The sequence below is a fragment of the Bidens hawaiensis genome, unplaced genomic scaffold (genome assembly GCF_021521415.1).
Source record: "Bidens hawaiensis isolate Kalapana, Puna unplaced genomic scaffold, B.hawaiensis_p1.1 tig00018424_1, whole genome shotgun sequence".
NCBI lineage: Eukaryota > Viridiplantae > Streptophyta > Magnoliopsida > Asterales > Asteraceae > Bidens > Bidens hawaiensis.
Genome location: NW_027492782.1, coordinates 161,820 through 178,129, shown reverse-complemented (window position 1 = coordinate 178,129; position 16,310 = coordinate 161,820). Strand labels below are relative to the sequence as shown.

General features: G+C 40.8%; 1 protein-coding gene across 1 annotated transcript; it reads left to right on the top strand.

Moving 5' to 3' along the window:
- Window positions 1-470: 470 nt before the first annotated feature.
- Window positions 471-7,024, top strand: LOC143556014 (protein DETOXIFICATION 14-like). The gene is made up of 7 exons (XM_077045451.1): window positions 471-701; window positions 3,053-3,594; window positions 6,040-6,126; window positions 6,221-6,277; window positions 6,357-6,595; window positions 6,690-6,895; window positions 6,977-7,024. The coding sequence occupies exons 1-7, from the start codon at window positions 471-473 to the stop codon at window positions 7,022-7,024; spliced, it is 1,410 nt and encodes a 469-aa protein (XP_076901566.1).
- Window positions 7,025-16,310: the final 9,286 nt, after the last annotated feature.

Genomic DNA, 16,310 nt, shown 5'->3' with positions numbered 1-16,310 from the left:
ACACGTAGGATTTTAGGGTTTTCGTTTATATATTATATATATATATATATATAGCTAAGTATAAAATGAAAACCCACTTGAGTTGTGAAAACTATAGAAACCCATTCTCAATCACATGTTTTTAATTAATGTTTAAATCTTGTGGTCCACAATTAAAGTGAATAAAAAATGTAAATATAAATATAACTTTTTCTCTCTCCTGAAAACATATATAAAAATTAGTAAAAAAATGTTAAAAAATAGCAAAACATTTTTTTTTTTATGTTTCGATGTTTTGTATTAAATGTTACAACATATATTACATGTAAAAAAAACGATGTTACATAGGGTTTTCACAACTCAAATGAGTTTTCATTTTAACCTTACCCTATATATATATATATATATATATATATATCTTATTGTATTCCAATTTCCATTCCCAACTCCTGCCCCTTAATTACATCTAGCTCAAAATCTAAGAGAAAATGATGGAGGACAGGGTGTCCTTAGCAGCGGAGAAGCCGCGAAGATGGGAGAGAAGACTTGCGGAGGAGGTGAAAAGAAGTTGTTACATTGCATTACCGATGGTGGTAGTGATGGAGTCAGAATACTTACTGCGGGTGGTATCCATGTCAATGGTAGGACACCTTGGTGAGCTACAACTTGCTGGAGCCGCCATCGCTATCTCCTTCACTAATGTCACTGGCTTCAGCCTTCTTGTAATATATTATTTATTTTATCATCTTTACATATATATTATCTATGATCGTTAGCTAACACATAAAAAAAATCTTTGAAACTATTATGTTACCGCTTATTAACAATTTAAACTTCAACACATTTTAAGTTTAGTAAATTTGTCATGTTGTTTCATATGAAGTGGTGATCACATATAATTTTTAACTTAGGTGGTCTATCATGTTAGTTACTTTATAAAAATTTTTGTTGGTCGTTCGAAAAGAAAAAAAAATTACCTCACTCTTAAAGTTGAACAACCTTTCTATTAAGAAAGTGTGAGAAACCATGATACCTAAATTCGTGAAAAGTGTTAGAAACAATCATCATTTGTACGTGTCTCAACAAACTAAGAAGTCAATGCATAAGAAAAAGGTGAAAAAAGATCATTGACAAAAAGACTTAAACTTAATGCATTGTTATATGAGGTGAACACATTATGCATTTGGTTTAGCGATATGATAAACACATCATTAAAAGACATCTGATACATTGTTGAATGCGCCTGGTTTAAAATAATATTAAAAAATTTTCATATTTTTTTAAGTATAGGAAAATTAAAAATATATTGTTGTTTAAAGGAAAAAAAAAAGAAAATCTCATTAATCAAGTTTCACTTGTTCAATCAGATCACTCATTCTTTTCTTTGTCTCTTACACTAAACTTTCAATAACCTTTTAATTATATTATTTTTACTTATTGAGTAGTTTATTTGTGAAAGAAACGCTTCAAAACAATACATTCTCTTCAAATCCCTAATTATATGCTTCCAGGTTCTCAGTCACCCTTGTTCCGATCATAAACCCTTTATTTATAATCTTTCAAATCTGTATATCCCTAATGTTTCCTCATAATTCTTCTTTGAAAAACCTTTAATTTTACTTTAGTTCAAAAAAAATTCCTATTAACAAAGTACAGGTGGCGCCCCGATGATCGGTTCGCATACCGTCTTTGTCTATGGCTGCTAAGAAGGCTTTCTCCTGAAATTTTTATGCCCAAAGGTCATGAGGTGGAAGTGATGATATTGATACTGAGCAATAGGTTAAACGAGTAAATGAGGGCAACTTACTGAATAGCTTGTTGAGCTTCGTATTGAGCAACAAGTTTATGATATGATTGATGCTGAAGGTAGGGTTGACTTAAAACGAGGTTTATTTAAAAAAAAAATAGTCCTTTGTTATTTTAGTGTAAATATCCTAACTTATTGGACACTAATTTCATGTCATCTGTATTTAAATAAAAGAAAAAAAATGCTATATTGCTATGATAAGCTGCTCAATAGATAAAAATGATACAATGAAAAGATTATTGAAAGTGTAGTGACCTAATTGAGACAAAGAAAATAATAAATAACCTAATTAAAACAAAAATGAAACTTTATTACCATTCTATAAAATTACCCTGAAAAAAAAAACTAAAAAAAAAAAAAGTTATAACAATAGGTATCACCTTTTTACCCATTTTGCTATAATAATTACTTTTTATAAACCTTTTTAGATCTTAATATATGAGATTTTCTTTTTTTTTTGGGTTATTTAAATATATAAGGCGGAAATGATAGTTGCTCGTGCGAGCTACAAAGACTCTTCTGAATTTGTTGCTCAAAAGATAAAGTTCTTAACTCATGTCAACGTGTCTATTCTTATAATTAAACCTGTAAACGAATCGAACATTTGGTGAACTATTCGGCGGGAAGTCGTTTATTTAATAAACGAACGAACATGAACAAAAGATTTGTGTTCGTTTAATTAAACGAACAAACATAAACACATGTTTCGTTCGTTCGTTTATGTTGGTTTATCTTCGTTCATTTATTTATGTTCGTTTACATATTAATGGAAAATAACTAAATATTATCTGGATGACTCGTCTATTTAATGGCTTTATATTTGCTCGCCTGTTTTCATTTAAGTGTGTTCGCTTTTTTTTTTGTTCACTTATGTTTGTGAACTGTTAATTTATATTTTAAACGATTGAACATAAACAAACATGAATATGTTCTTTTTTTTATTAAACAAAGGAACATGAACACAAATATTTGTTCGGTTAAATGGTCGTGTTCGCTTAAAGTTAAATGAACGAACACGAGCATATCCTTAAGTTAAAAATAATTAGGCGTGTCTTTTACAGGATTAATTAACATAGGATACATGAACGAAACTAGATACTTTAACAAAAATTCACTTATCATATGACTGTAAATAACTAACTATGTTTTGAGTTACAAACTTGAGAAAATAACAACTTCTGTGATTTTCTCTTCTACATACCTAAAGTAAAGAACAAATCTAGATTTCCATTTTCTCTGTTTATTGTGACTAACAATCAATAACAGTTTGGAATGGCGAGCGCATTGGAGACGTTATGTGGGCAAGCTTACGGCGCACAACAATTTGACAGGCTTGGTGCATATACATATGGCGCCATGATTTTGATTTTAGTCTGTATCCCGATTTCCATTTTGTGGGTCTACATAGACAAAGTCCTTATGCTTCTTGGCCAAGATCCTTTTGTCTCATCACAAGCACGTAAATTTTCGGTTTGGCTCATCCCTGCTCTGTTCCCTTACGCCATACTACAGCTGATCGTGCACTACCTGTTGTCTCAAAGTCTTGTCTTTCCTATGTTATGGAGCTCAGTTGTGGTTCTTGTTCTTCATGTGCCAATTTGTTGGGCTCTAGTGTTCCGGCTTAGGTTCGGGATAGCAGGAGCAGCATTAGCCATTGGAATTTCCTACACTGTGAATGTCGTATTACTCGTGTTGTACGTATACCGATCCAAAGCATGCGAAAAAACACGTGCCATGCGTTTAGAAGACGTCTTCTCTAGCATCAAGGAGTTCCATCGCTTTGCCATCCCATCTGTTGTCATGATTTGGTAAAATCTCAAGTGATGTTCAAAGTTTGGCGTGTTTTTCATGTATAAAGTTACTTATTGATGGAAGATGGTTGGTGGAGTCATCATTCATCAAGTACTTTAGACACATTTTTTTTATTAATTTCTTATGCTTTTAGGCATTTCGCTACCTCTGTAAGCTAAATCATTTGAGTTTCAAACATACTCAGGGTTGTCTCCGAGAATTTAAATACCCTGGCCGAGTCGATATAAAAAGGATCACAGGCCCTTATGAGCCACGAATATATAATCTAATTTTTTAAACGACAAGTAATGTTTTTTTTAGCTTTAAAATTTAGTTCGGGCCAAAAGTTTAAATGTATTATGGATAAAAAAAAAGTTTTGGGTCCAATATATTTAAGATGATTCATTTTCATACCTATTTTATAAAAAAAATATTTAAAGAATTATAAAACAAAAAAATGAAAATTTTTAAAAAGTAAAAAAAACCAAAATTCTTATATTTCATTCCGGTTTCATAAATAAAAAAAATACTAATAATAATTCGTATTATACCTATACGAATGTGTATAATTTAATTTAATCTCTAGTTATGTAATATACACATATGCATATTATCATTTACCTTAAATTATACATATATGTATAAAAAAACATGTGTGTGCATATATGTACATATTATACATATACGTATATAATTTAGCTAAACCGAGATTTTTTTTATGAACCGGGATGATAAAATAAGAAATTTGGTTTTTTTACCTTTTCTTATTTTTGTGTTTTTTTTTGTTTTATAATTTTTTTATTTTTGAGTTTTTTGTGGTCATGGTTCTCAATTATCAAAAAATTCTCATGGTTCTCAATTATCAAAAAATTCTCACATGACAAGTTCAAGAGAGAACTCAAAAAAAAGTGAGGAAATGAAGAACTCTTCATTTTACATATAAAAAAATACTAAAAAATAAAAAAAAAATAATTTTTCATGTAAAAAAAATATATTTTTACATAATCTTTGCAGAGATTTTTACATTAAAATACATGTACAAGCCGTATTAAATAAATAAATAAATATATATATATATATATATTCAATTAAAAAACGGTAAAAAATATATTTTTTTACAAAATTAATTTTTTTTATTGTAATGTCTTCTACATGTATTTATAAACAAAAAGTCCAAAAAAAGTTAATACTAAAACTAATTTTTTATAAGTGAAATCAAGCTTTATATTATTTTTTTACATGTAAAATGAAGAGTTCGCCACTTCTTTTGAGTCTTTGTTAAACCTGCCCCATATATATATGTGTGTGTGTGTGTGTGGGTGTGGGTGCGCGCGCGCGCGCGTGCGAGCGCCCATTGACCGCCCATTTCCCCATTCCCTAGGGCCGACCTTGAGCATACTACATAAGTACATATGTAGCTTTTGGTATGTGAGGAAATGAAATGGAATGAAAAAGTGATATTTGGTTGCTCAATGGAATGACATCATTTATTACATATGGAATCTCATTCCATCAAAACCATTTTATCCCACACCCCCTTCTTTTTTCCATTTCTCTTTCACCTTACTTTCTCAACACCACCTGACCGCCGCCGTTGCCGCCACCACTAGCGCTACCACTACCACCACCAACGACTTACAACCAGCGTTACCACTGCCACCACTGGCACCACTATCGTTGCGGTAACTACCGCAACCATTGTCATCGCCTTCGCTTGGCCATCACCACCACCACCACCACCACCACTGTCGTTGCCTGACCACCACCACCTGACCGCCATCACCTTACCATCGCTATCACTACCAATGTTACCACCATTTGACCACCCCCCACCACCACAACCATTGCCCCTGCCGCCTGACCGCCACCACCGTCGCCACTGCCACCACCATTTTTGTCACTAGAGCTACCACCATCATCGTCGCCAAAGTAGTTTTTTTTTTAAAAACTACTAATATTTTGAGACAGGGGTGTTTTTATTATTTCTATTTCATTCCTATAATTTTTTTTTTGATATCAAACAACATAAAGTAATAATTCATTTCATTCCTATAGGTTAACCAAACAGGATATCAAACATAAAGTAATAATTCATTTCATTCCTATAGGTTAACCAAACAAAACAAAGAAATGGTAATGATCCATTTCATTCCCTTGTCCATTCCATTCTTTCTCCCATTTCATTCTCTCTTCCTTTCATTACCTCCAATCAAACATACCCATAGAGTTTTTTTAGAAAACTTAACTTACCACGTACAAGTTACAGTTTCTCTCCAAACTCTATGGAGTTCACTTGCCTTCCAAGCAAACTTGCCCAGCTCGTTTGTAGGGTTAGAGAATTGCCTAAAGGTACAAGAACTTTCAAAAACACCTAAAAATAGTTATATATTGAATCCTAAATTGCATATTAATCCAAAAAAAAAAATTCTTGTTCATGGTCTGGTTTTTCTTTTTTCATGTAGTCTTGAATGGTGGTCACATGAGATTATTGTTTTGTTATCTGGACTCTTGCCAAATACCCAACTGGAGACTTCAATGCTCTCGATATTGTAATCTTCTTTCGAATTTAACCAACAAATGGTGATTATGATCATTCGAATTAGATTAATTTAACTATATATGGTATATCATCTTTTGCAACAGTTTAATTATCGATGACTTACACTACTACATACCTTACTCTTTTGGGGTTGCTGCAAGGTTTGCCATAACATGTTTAATCTCTTCCACAAATGAGTATAACTCTAGTGTTACAAAGTAAACATATACCCTTTTGCAGCACACGAGTATCAAACGAACTAGGAGCTGGGAATCCAAAGGCTGCAAAAATGGCTCTTTTGGCCATATCAACCCTAGGGGCATTGGAGGTGATCATAGCAAGCGCCATTCTCTTCTCAACCCATTCTATACTCGGATATGCGTTTACCGAAGAGAGGAAAGTAGTTAACTATGTAAAAGACATGACTCCTCTTCTATGTTTTACTATATTTGCAGACACAATACAAACGATCCTTTCAGGTTCGATCTTAGTTTAAACTTTAATTATATATATATATATATATATATATATATCATGTGCTCAATTATATAACAAGTTCAATTACTTAATCAGGAGTTGCAAGAGGAAGTGGGTGGCAAGGTATTGGGACTTACATTAATCTTGGGTCATATTACCTCATTGGAATCCCTATGGCTATAGTTTTGGGTTTTGTATGTCATCTAAAGGGGAAAGAGTTATGGATTGGATTAACTATTGGAATAGTAATGCAATGCATTCTGCTAACACTTGTTACGTGCTTCACAAATTGGCAGAAACAGGTTCTTGATTTGATCCACAAATTTGTAGTTTCGAATCTAAAGCTTTGTCATTTATAGTTTTTGGTTTTGTTGATGCCATAGGCAAGAAAGGCGAAAGAAAGGATGCTTAAGGAGGAGCTGGCCTGTTGAAGAGGAATGATTACAACAACATAATATGCAAGGGATAGCCTTTTATTATGGTTAACGAGCAAACAAAACAATACTATTAAAATTAAGATTTCTAACTTAGTTTGTCAGTCATTAAAGGTTAATGAACAGGTTCAATCTATTACCTCTAAACCAAATGAGTAAACCCACAACTTTCAATCTATTACATAAAAGCCGTTAAAACCCATTATCTAATGTCTAGTCTAATGGTGTCTTAACATGTACAATGTGGTTTAACTTCATAAAGTCATGGGTTTGAGTTCTAAGGTAAACAGTGGTGAAAATATAAGGTTAGGCTTAAAGTGTTTATTGTTAGCATATCTAAAAGAAAATCAAATAAGTATATATGTCAAAAGTTTAGTTAAAAATTAAGAACTCCTAAATGGTGGATAGTGGCCAGATGTGACATTAAAAACAATAATTACCGTATTAATTGTTTATTGGATTACATCGAAACAGAAGGCAAGCGGGCAACAAGCTGCGCCGCTACCCCTTTTTGAATCGCAAAACCCAATATTTTAAAAACTATATTTGCTGATCTTTGAGTCATAACATTACTATGCATGACCCGCTGAACACGGATAAGTAGCTCCACAGCTTCAGGCACGAGGAAACCAAAAGTGTCAAAAGCAAAAGGAATAAATATATGTTAAAAATTGGAATGCTCAAAGAGGAAAACCACCTCCATCACGGATAGATTTTGTTTTGACAGTCAACCATGAGTTCAAAATTTTTGTCATTTTGTGCAAACCGTCATGTTTAACGTAGGACAGCATGCTGTTTCGATTTAATTTGTATACCATTTGAAATTATTTGTAAAGTGGAAGCACGAAGGTATACATCTTTGCAAACCCTTTAAATAAAATCATGAATGATCCAAAGGAAAAACTTGAAACTATAAAACCAGTCCATAAAAAGATGAAGAACTATAACTGAAGAGGTAGGTACCAGCAGAGCCCAGTTGGACCCGCAAGACTCACATTGAAGAGGGACGTCTGCGCAAGGACCAACTGGTTCCGCAGGACCAACCATGCTCAGAGAAGACCTTACGCGCAGTACGCCAGCTGTTCCCGCAGGAAAAGCCTCCCAATGGTGAAGTACACCGCCTGTTCCCGCAGTTGCGGATACAAGCCATCAGGGAAGGCTACCCGCACTAATAGCAAGGCTACACGCACAAGGCACTAACTCAATAATTCAGTAATGTCACCTGACGGAATGAGCAAGGCGGGAATACTCCCGCCCAAATGAGCCAGTCCGTACGCCTCTGGAAGATCTTTTGTACTATACCTGCCAAGGTATGGACAAAATAGACAAGATCTGACCAAAGCAGCCCGTGAACCAATCACAGGGTGACAGCTCACCGACAACAGTACGAGGAGCACGCTCTAGTACAAAATGTCACTATCAGCCGCTGCCTACTCACCAACCCTTGTCGTGGCACGTACATAGCCTGCAGTTGGTGGAAAAGGAATAGTACACAGCCGGCCATGTCACTATCAGCCGCTGCCTACCCACCAACTACCAGCATGGCACGTGCGTAGCCCACAGTTGGTGGAAAAGGAATATTATACAGCTGGCTGTACCTGCTTGGAAACCTACCTTCGGCTATAAATACTCCAACACCTTGGAACGGTATCATTATCTTGTATATTATCTTCACTAGCTATTTCTCTCAATATACACTTATATTTAGAGCAATCTAGTCTGATTCTCACGTCGGAGGGTGGTCACAAGGAGGAACCCCCCCCCTTCTCAGTGACGAGCTCACGGTGTCTGTTTTGCAGGTCATCTGAAGAACAACCATCTTTGCCGGACTTAACCCTCGTGAGAAACATCTATTTAACCCCCAGATTATCCGTAATCTGCCCGGGGTCACTAAGTGTTTCTTCATTGGCGCCATCCGTGCATAAACGCTAGAACTTATTCTTTTTCAGTTTTTTCAAAACCTCTGAAAAAATGGTTAAGGTTACTCCGGTGCTAAGGCCAGCGACTGACCAAGAAACCCCGGTAACCACAACCCCAGCTACTGGGGGGAACACCGGCGATTACACAAATTTTACGAACACTACCCCGGTTACCCAAGCCGGGGCAAGTGCAGTAAACAATTTCACTGGGATTCACCGATGCCCAGTTGGAGAAACAGACGAGGCTCCCCCGCCAAACACTCGATCAAGTTAAAACGTGGGCCGAAGCACGTCAAAAGGAATTCCAAGCTGAGTTGGATGAACGCTTGCGTTCACTCCAACAGGCTGACGAATTCGGAAGCACTCGACAACAGCTCAACATGAGCAGTGAGTGCGAGTACTCGGACGATGATCGGGAGGAATCCGACACCGACGCAAACCCTCGCCATAGGGCGAAAGGGAAGCGTAAGGAAACAGACTTCCAACCGAGAAGGAATTTCAGAGAAACCTTCAAACCAAGGAACGCGGGGGGAAACCCAAGTGACTTCTCCAAAACCTTTAGACCATCTGCTGCGAATGCGGGAACATCCAAGTTTGCAAGGGACATTGCGGAAGCAATCACCCCGAAGAGTGCCAAGCAGATGCCCAACATCGGCACTTATGATGGTATATCCGACCCAGACGATCACTTGAACAGATTCATAGCGGGGGCAACCGTCAGCAACTGGACGGAATCCACGTGGTGTTATATGTTCCAAATGACGCTGGTTGGAGCGGCCAGGGCATGGTTTGATCGTTTACCGGTCCACCACATCTATGATTGGGCGGACTTTCAACACAAGTTCAGCCAACACTTCAGTCAACAGAGGAAATATACTGAAGAGCAGTGGACGATCCTCAACTGCGTTAGAGAGGAGGATGAATCTTTACTAGACTTCATCACTCGCTTCAACTCCAAAAAGCTGAGTATGGGCACCATAAGCGAAGATCTTGTTCGCGCCGCTTTCATCCAGGGCGCCGAATACCCAGAGCTTATCCGCACGTTGACGGGTAAAGACGGCATGCCATCCACATGGGATGCCATCATGACGGCGGCCAAGCGCTTTGCCGAAACGGAGAAGCAACTGGGTAGGGATCTTCCCCAGAATACACACCTCTACACACAGAGGACTAGAGAAAACAACGTTCGGACCGCCCGGCAAAACAAAAAGAGGAAGCTAGGTATTTGGCAGTCAAGAGTAAACTTTGACACCTCATCCAGCTCTCGCCCTCTAGTAGGCGGAAGGGATAACACGCACCCATCAAGCCGAAAACACCGGTGGACGCCACTCACCAAAAGCGTCACGGAGATATTTGCCACTGAAAAACTCCCATGGCCAAAAGCTCCAGTGATCCGGCAGCGACCTAATGCGGATCAGAGCAAATCCTGTGACTTCCACGGGACAAAGGGTCACAACACTGAGGAGTGTACATCCTTGAAGGATATTGTTGAAACATTCGTCAAGGATGGAAGACTTACACACCTTGTGGCATCAATCAAGAATGGAGGGAGGAATGATAACCGGTACAAAGGCAACGGACGAAAGCCCGTTGACATCAGCATCCACATGGTTCATAGTAACATCAGAGGAAGAAAAAGACGAACGACAGAACCATGCCCGTGGAAGGAAGCTGAGGTGCGCTTCCCGCGAGTGCCAGGAGGACCCAGCAAAGAAGGCCCTATTGTCATCAAAAGCCAGCTGGGGCACTACATCACTTCCCGCACTCTTGCTGACAACGGCGCCTCGTCAACGGTTATGTACAGGCAGTTCTTCGACAAGCTAGATGACGAAGACAAGGAACGCCTGGAAACGGTCTACGCCTCGATGGAAGGGTTCGACGGCAGCACAAACACCCCTCTGGGTATCCTATCTTTCCCCGTCATTCTCACGGACGGGAAACACTCCCGCACAGAAGACGTGGACTTTGTCGTGATGAGGAAGCCACACCACACATACGACATTCTCTTCGGGAGAGACGGGATGGCAAGATTCAATGCCGTAGTATCTTCAGTCCACGGCATGATGGGATGGCCAACAGCTGAGGGGTGTGTAGCGATGATCACCGGTATTCCCCAGGTATGCATCGCATCTGTCTCATCTAAACTCAAACCAAAGATGGCTAAACCAACCATCACCGAACCAGAAAAATGGGCCCTCAATGGCAAATACCCGGACCAGGCTGTTACCATTGGCCCAACAATCACTGACCCTACGCGCACCTTACTCAAACGCTTACTACAGAAAAACGCTGACATCTTCGCGTGGACACCAGCTGACATGACTGGTGTACCTCGAAGTAAGGCAGAGCATAAGCTCAAGTGTGACCCGGCTTTTACGCCAGTCATACAAAAGCGCAGAGTAATGGGGGCGGAACAGGCTAACGCTTGTAGAACCCAAGTCAAGGAACTCCTTGACGCGGGCATCGTACGCGTTTGCAAATATCAAACATGGGATGCAAATCCCGTTATGGTACCGAAGTCTAACAAACAATGGCGCATGTGCATAGATTTCAAAGACTTAAACAAAGCATGCCCCAAAGATTGTTATCCGTTACCCGAAATTGATCTTAAGGTGGATTCGTTGGCACCGTTTCGCCTTAAATGTTTCCTTGATGCGTATAAGGGGTACCATCAAATCCACATGGCCGTAGACGATCAGGACAAAACCGCATTTCGGATGCCCGATGGCACATTTTGTTATCAAATGATGCCATTCGGACTTAAGAATGCAGGGTCCACATACCAACGCCTGATGGACAAAGAGTTTCATGCCCAAATTGGGAGAAACTTGGAAGTCTACATGGATGACTTGGTCGTCAAAAGCCCTGAGCCAGAAGCAATGTTGAAAGACATCCAAGAAACTTTCAACACGCTCAGAAAGATAAACATGAAACTCAACCCGAGCAAGTGTTCCTTTGGGATGGAAGAAGGGAAGTTCTTAGGAGTCATTGTTACTAAAGATGGCTTCAGAGCGAACCCTGAAAAGGTCGAAGCCATTCTCAAAATGGAATCACCTACTACCATCAAGCAAGCTCAGACACTGAATGGACGCCTAGTCGCACTTAACCGCTTTTTGGCAAACCATGCGGATAGGTCGTTCCCATTCGTGTCAACATTGAGAAACTGTTTAAAGAAAACGCACTTCCGCTGGACACCAGAAGCGGAAGCAGCTTTTCAGGAAATTCGGTCACGCTTGATCGAACTCCCAACGCTCACAGCACCAGAAGCGGGGGAGGAATTAATCCTATACCTTTCCGCCACAGATAGAGCAACCAGAGCAGTCCTGTTAGTAGAGCGGAAAGGCAACCAGATGCCCATCTACTATGTTATCCGTGTCCTAACAGACGTAGAAACCCGGTACTCTACCCTGGAAAAATTAGTCTTAGCACTTGTACAGGCTTCACGCAGGCTAAGACGATATTTCCAAGGTCACCCAATCATCGTTCTCACCAACTTCAAACTTGCAAACGTTCTGGGCAAACCCGAATTGTCGGGACGCCTAGCCAAATGGGCAATAGAATTGGAAGAATACGCGATAAAGTACAAGCCGAGACCAGCCATAAAAGGCCAGGTCTTGGCCGACTTTATTGCAGAAGTCCCCGCTTCGCGGAGAGAAAGAGTGCCAGGAGGAGGCTCAACCCTCCCCAGCACAGGACATCGATGATGTCTGGTGACTCTACACTGATGGAGCAGCCAGCAACGAGGGTTCAGGCGCAGGGTTGAAACTAACCAACCAAGCAGGCCAAGAATACACTTACGCTATTCGACTGGATTTTCCAAGTACGAATAACGAAGCGGAGTATGAAGCAGGGAGTGAAAAACTTGGAAGCCCACGTGGATTCCATGTTAGTAGCCAACCAAATAAACGGGACGTACACGGCCGTGAACGACACAATGGCCCTGTTCCTCGCACAAGCAAAAACCCTTATGCGCGATTTTAACGATTGCAAAGTCATACACGTCAAGCGTAGCGAAAACAAATCCGCGGATGCGTTAAGCAAGCTTGCATCATTAGCCTTCACCCACTTGGGAAAGGACATCCGCATTGAACTCCTTGGAGCACCATCAGTCCCGCACAAGGAAATCTGTGTCATCCAAACCGGCACAGAAACGTGGATGACACCAACAATAAATTACCTTGCGGCGGGTATACTACCAGAGTCAAAAACACAGGCAAGAAAAATACGTTGTAAAGCACTGAACTATCAACTCATTGATGACATCCTTTACAGACGTAACTTTCTTGGCCCACTCCTAAGATGTGTGGACAACCAAGATGCTGGCTACCTCCTAAGGGAAGTGCACGAGGGCATCTGTGGAGTACACGCAGGTCCACGTGCTGTTGTAGCCAAGCTAAACAACGCGGGATACTTTTGGCCGGGGATGCATACGGATGCGCTGGCATACATCAGAAAGTGTAGGTCTTGCCAGCTCTACGCACCCAACACGCATCGCCCGAAGAATGAACTTGTTCCAGTCACCTCTTCGTGGCCATTTCAGAAGTGGGCCATCGATGTGACAGGCCAATTTCCCACAGCAGCAGGAAATGTTCCGTTTCTAGTGGTAGCCATCGTCTACTTCACCAAGTGGATAGAAGCAAAACCCTTAGCCCAAACAACCGCAAAACATATTAAAAAATTTATTTGGGAATTTATTATTTGTCGTTTTGGACTTCCACAGACTTTGGTGAGCGATAACGGCACCAACTTTGCTGACAAGAAGCTACAAAAGTGGCTGGAAGAACTTCAAATCACCCACACCTTTACCTCAGTGGCACACCCGCAGGGTAATGGTGAGGTGGAAAGAGCAAATAAGAGCATCGTCGACGGCATAAAGAAAAGACTATTGGAACACAGATCCGGCTGGGTGGACGAAGTTCCACACGTCCTTTGGGCAAACAGAACGCTGAAAAAGGCCAGTACGGGAGAAACATCGTTCAGCCTCACTTATGGCACTGAAGCCATGGTCCCGGTCGAAATTGGTTTACCCTCACCAAGGGTCTTGATTCAGCTAGAAGACAATGATGCGGAAAGACGGCTAGACCTTATGCTAACCGAGGAACGCAGAGACTTAGCCGCAGCGCGTGAAGAAAACTACAAGCGACAAATGCAAAAGTACTACAACACGCGGGTAAAACTCTGCAACTTCAATGTAGGAGACTACATATTGCGTAACAACGAGGCTTCGAACCAAGAGCGCCCAGGAAAGCTGGCACCGGTCTGGGAAGGACCATACATTATCAAAGAAGTTTTGGGAAAGGGCGCATACCGGCTCGAAAGGCTCGATGGCACTCCCATCCCAAGAACATGGAATGGAGCTCAATTACGCAAATGTTACATGTAGATCAATTCCAAACTTGTAAAGAAAAGGCGTAGAGCCACTTCTAATGGAAATGATTCTCCTTTCACATTGTGTTGATAGCCTTACCTTTATACTTATAAACTTCCCACGCTGATATGCCGGTATTTACCGCATAAATAAGTATGGGAAGAAGTAAGTCGTTGCGTGTGGAAGGTGGCAAAACCCGCATAAACACAAAAAACGGTAAAAATTTCTAAGGACAAGATAAGAAAAACCTTCACGCAGGTCAGATATAGGTGAAGTTTGGTCATCCCACTAAATGAAAGTGACGGTACTACCCGCACAATCATGATAGAGGAAACTGAACATTAACCTATTGACAACCGCGCGTCGAAAGGTTAACTTATTCAATATACTTAGAAAATTTCTAAGGAAAAGATGAGGAAAACCTCCACGCAGGTCAGATATAGGTAAAGTTTAGCCATCCTACTAAGTGAAAGTGACGGTCTTACCCGCACAATCACGAAAGAGAAAGCAAAACTTTAACCTATTATCTGCCACGTTGAAAGGTTAACTTATCCAAGTACTCAAGAAATTGCTAGGTTAAACCAAAATATGCGTGAAATAAATCATATAAGGTTTACAAGGCAAGGCATTAACAAATAATTTTTATTCCATCAAAATTCAAGTATTACAAGAATGGCTGGGCACATGCCCGCATACAAGAGTATAAATCTATACAAAAATAAAAATCTATTCTAACAGTGGGAAGGGATCTAAAGGATCAAGCTTCAGGACCACTCCCACTTGAACCCGCACCATCAGTCGAGTGTGCCGGTTCAAGGAAAGCCTTGAGGATAGCTAGCCCATCATCAGCAGCAGTAATCTCGTTCACCTTCTCCACCACCGGATGCGGGAAGGCAGCATACTGGTTCACTGCTTGGTCATAAGCAGCTTCAGTATCCACATCATATAGAGGGAAGTTGGAATGCGGGATGCCCTTCTCAACAAACCCTAGACCAAGCAGGAAGCCAGCCTTTTCCCCATCCTCATGAGAAGCGTTGAGGGCTGCGCTCATGGCATCGTCATATGATGTGTTCGTAAGAACCCGATGCACAACCTACAAAACAGAAGTATATCAAAAACTCTTCTAAGTGTAAGGAAAAGCATAAATAAGTTATGAAGCTGCACATACCTGCGACAACGCTTCTCGAAGAAGCCATTCCTTGGTAACCAGAGCCTCCTGGAGGGCAGCTTGAGCTTCATCACGGGCGCGTTCGGCTTCGTTTTTAGTAAGGTTGGCAAGCAACACATCTTTAGCTGCAGCCTCTTCAACGCCCTTTAACTTACGCTCAGTGTGGTCAAGCATGCCCCTCTGGTCCAAGATCTCTTGGAGCTTCTTGGCATCTTCCATGGCCAAGGCATCATGAGCCTGCTGGAGCCTCTCTAGTTTGGCTCTAAGCTCCTCATTCTCAACGCGCAGAGGCTCAGCAACAGCTTCAGCCTTGGTGGCCCTCTCGGTTGCGTTCCGCGCAGTTTCCTTAGCCAACCGAAGCTGTTCGTTAACAGCTTGGGTAGCCTTGGAACGGGCCTCAAGACGGGCCTGAACTTCAACCTCGAGGGCCTTGAAGGCCTTTTCCTTCTCCGCAGCAACGGCGGAGAGTCTCCTGTTCTCCTCCCGGATAGCACGCGCCTGAGCTACTTCTTGGATACGAGCCGCCTTTAACTTGTCGTTTTCACGACAAAGCAACTCGACGCGCGGCTGCATCCGGGCAAGAAGAATCCGAAGCTCGTTTGTCAGCCTACCCTCCTGGTAGCTTGACATAGCTTCCCCCAGTGCACCGCTTGGAGCGGCGTGGCGCGCCCACTCGACGCAGTCCACAGCCGTCCGAAGGGTTGTTTCCCGGCGGATGTTCCACCATGGAACATACACCTCATTGGAATCCGACACTGTAAAAACAAAAAACAGTTAGGAAAAGATGATAAAAAAAGGATAAAAGGGATATAAGGCCAAGATAACCCC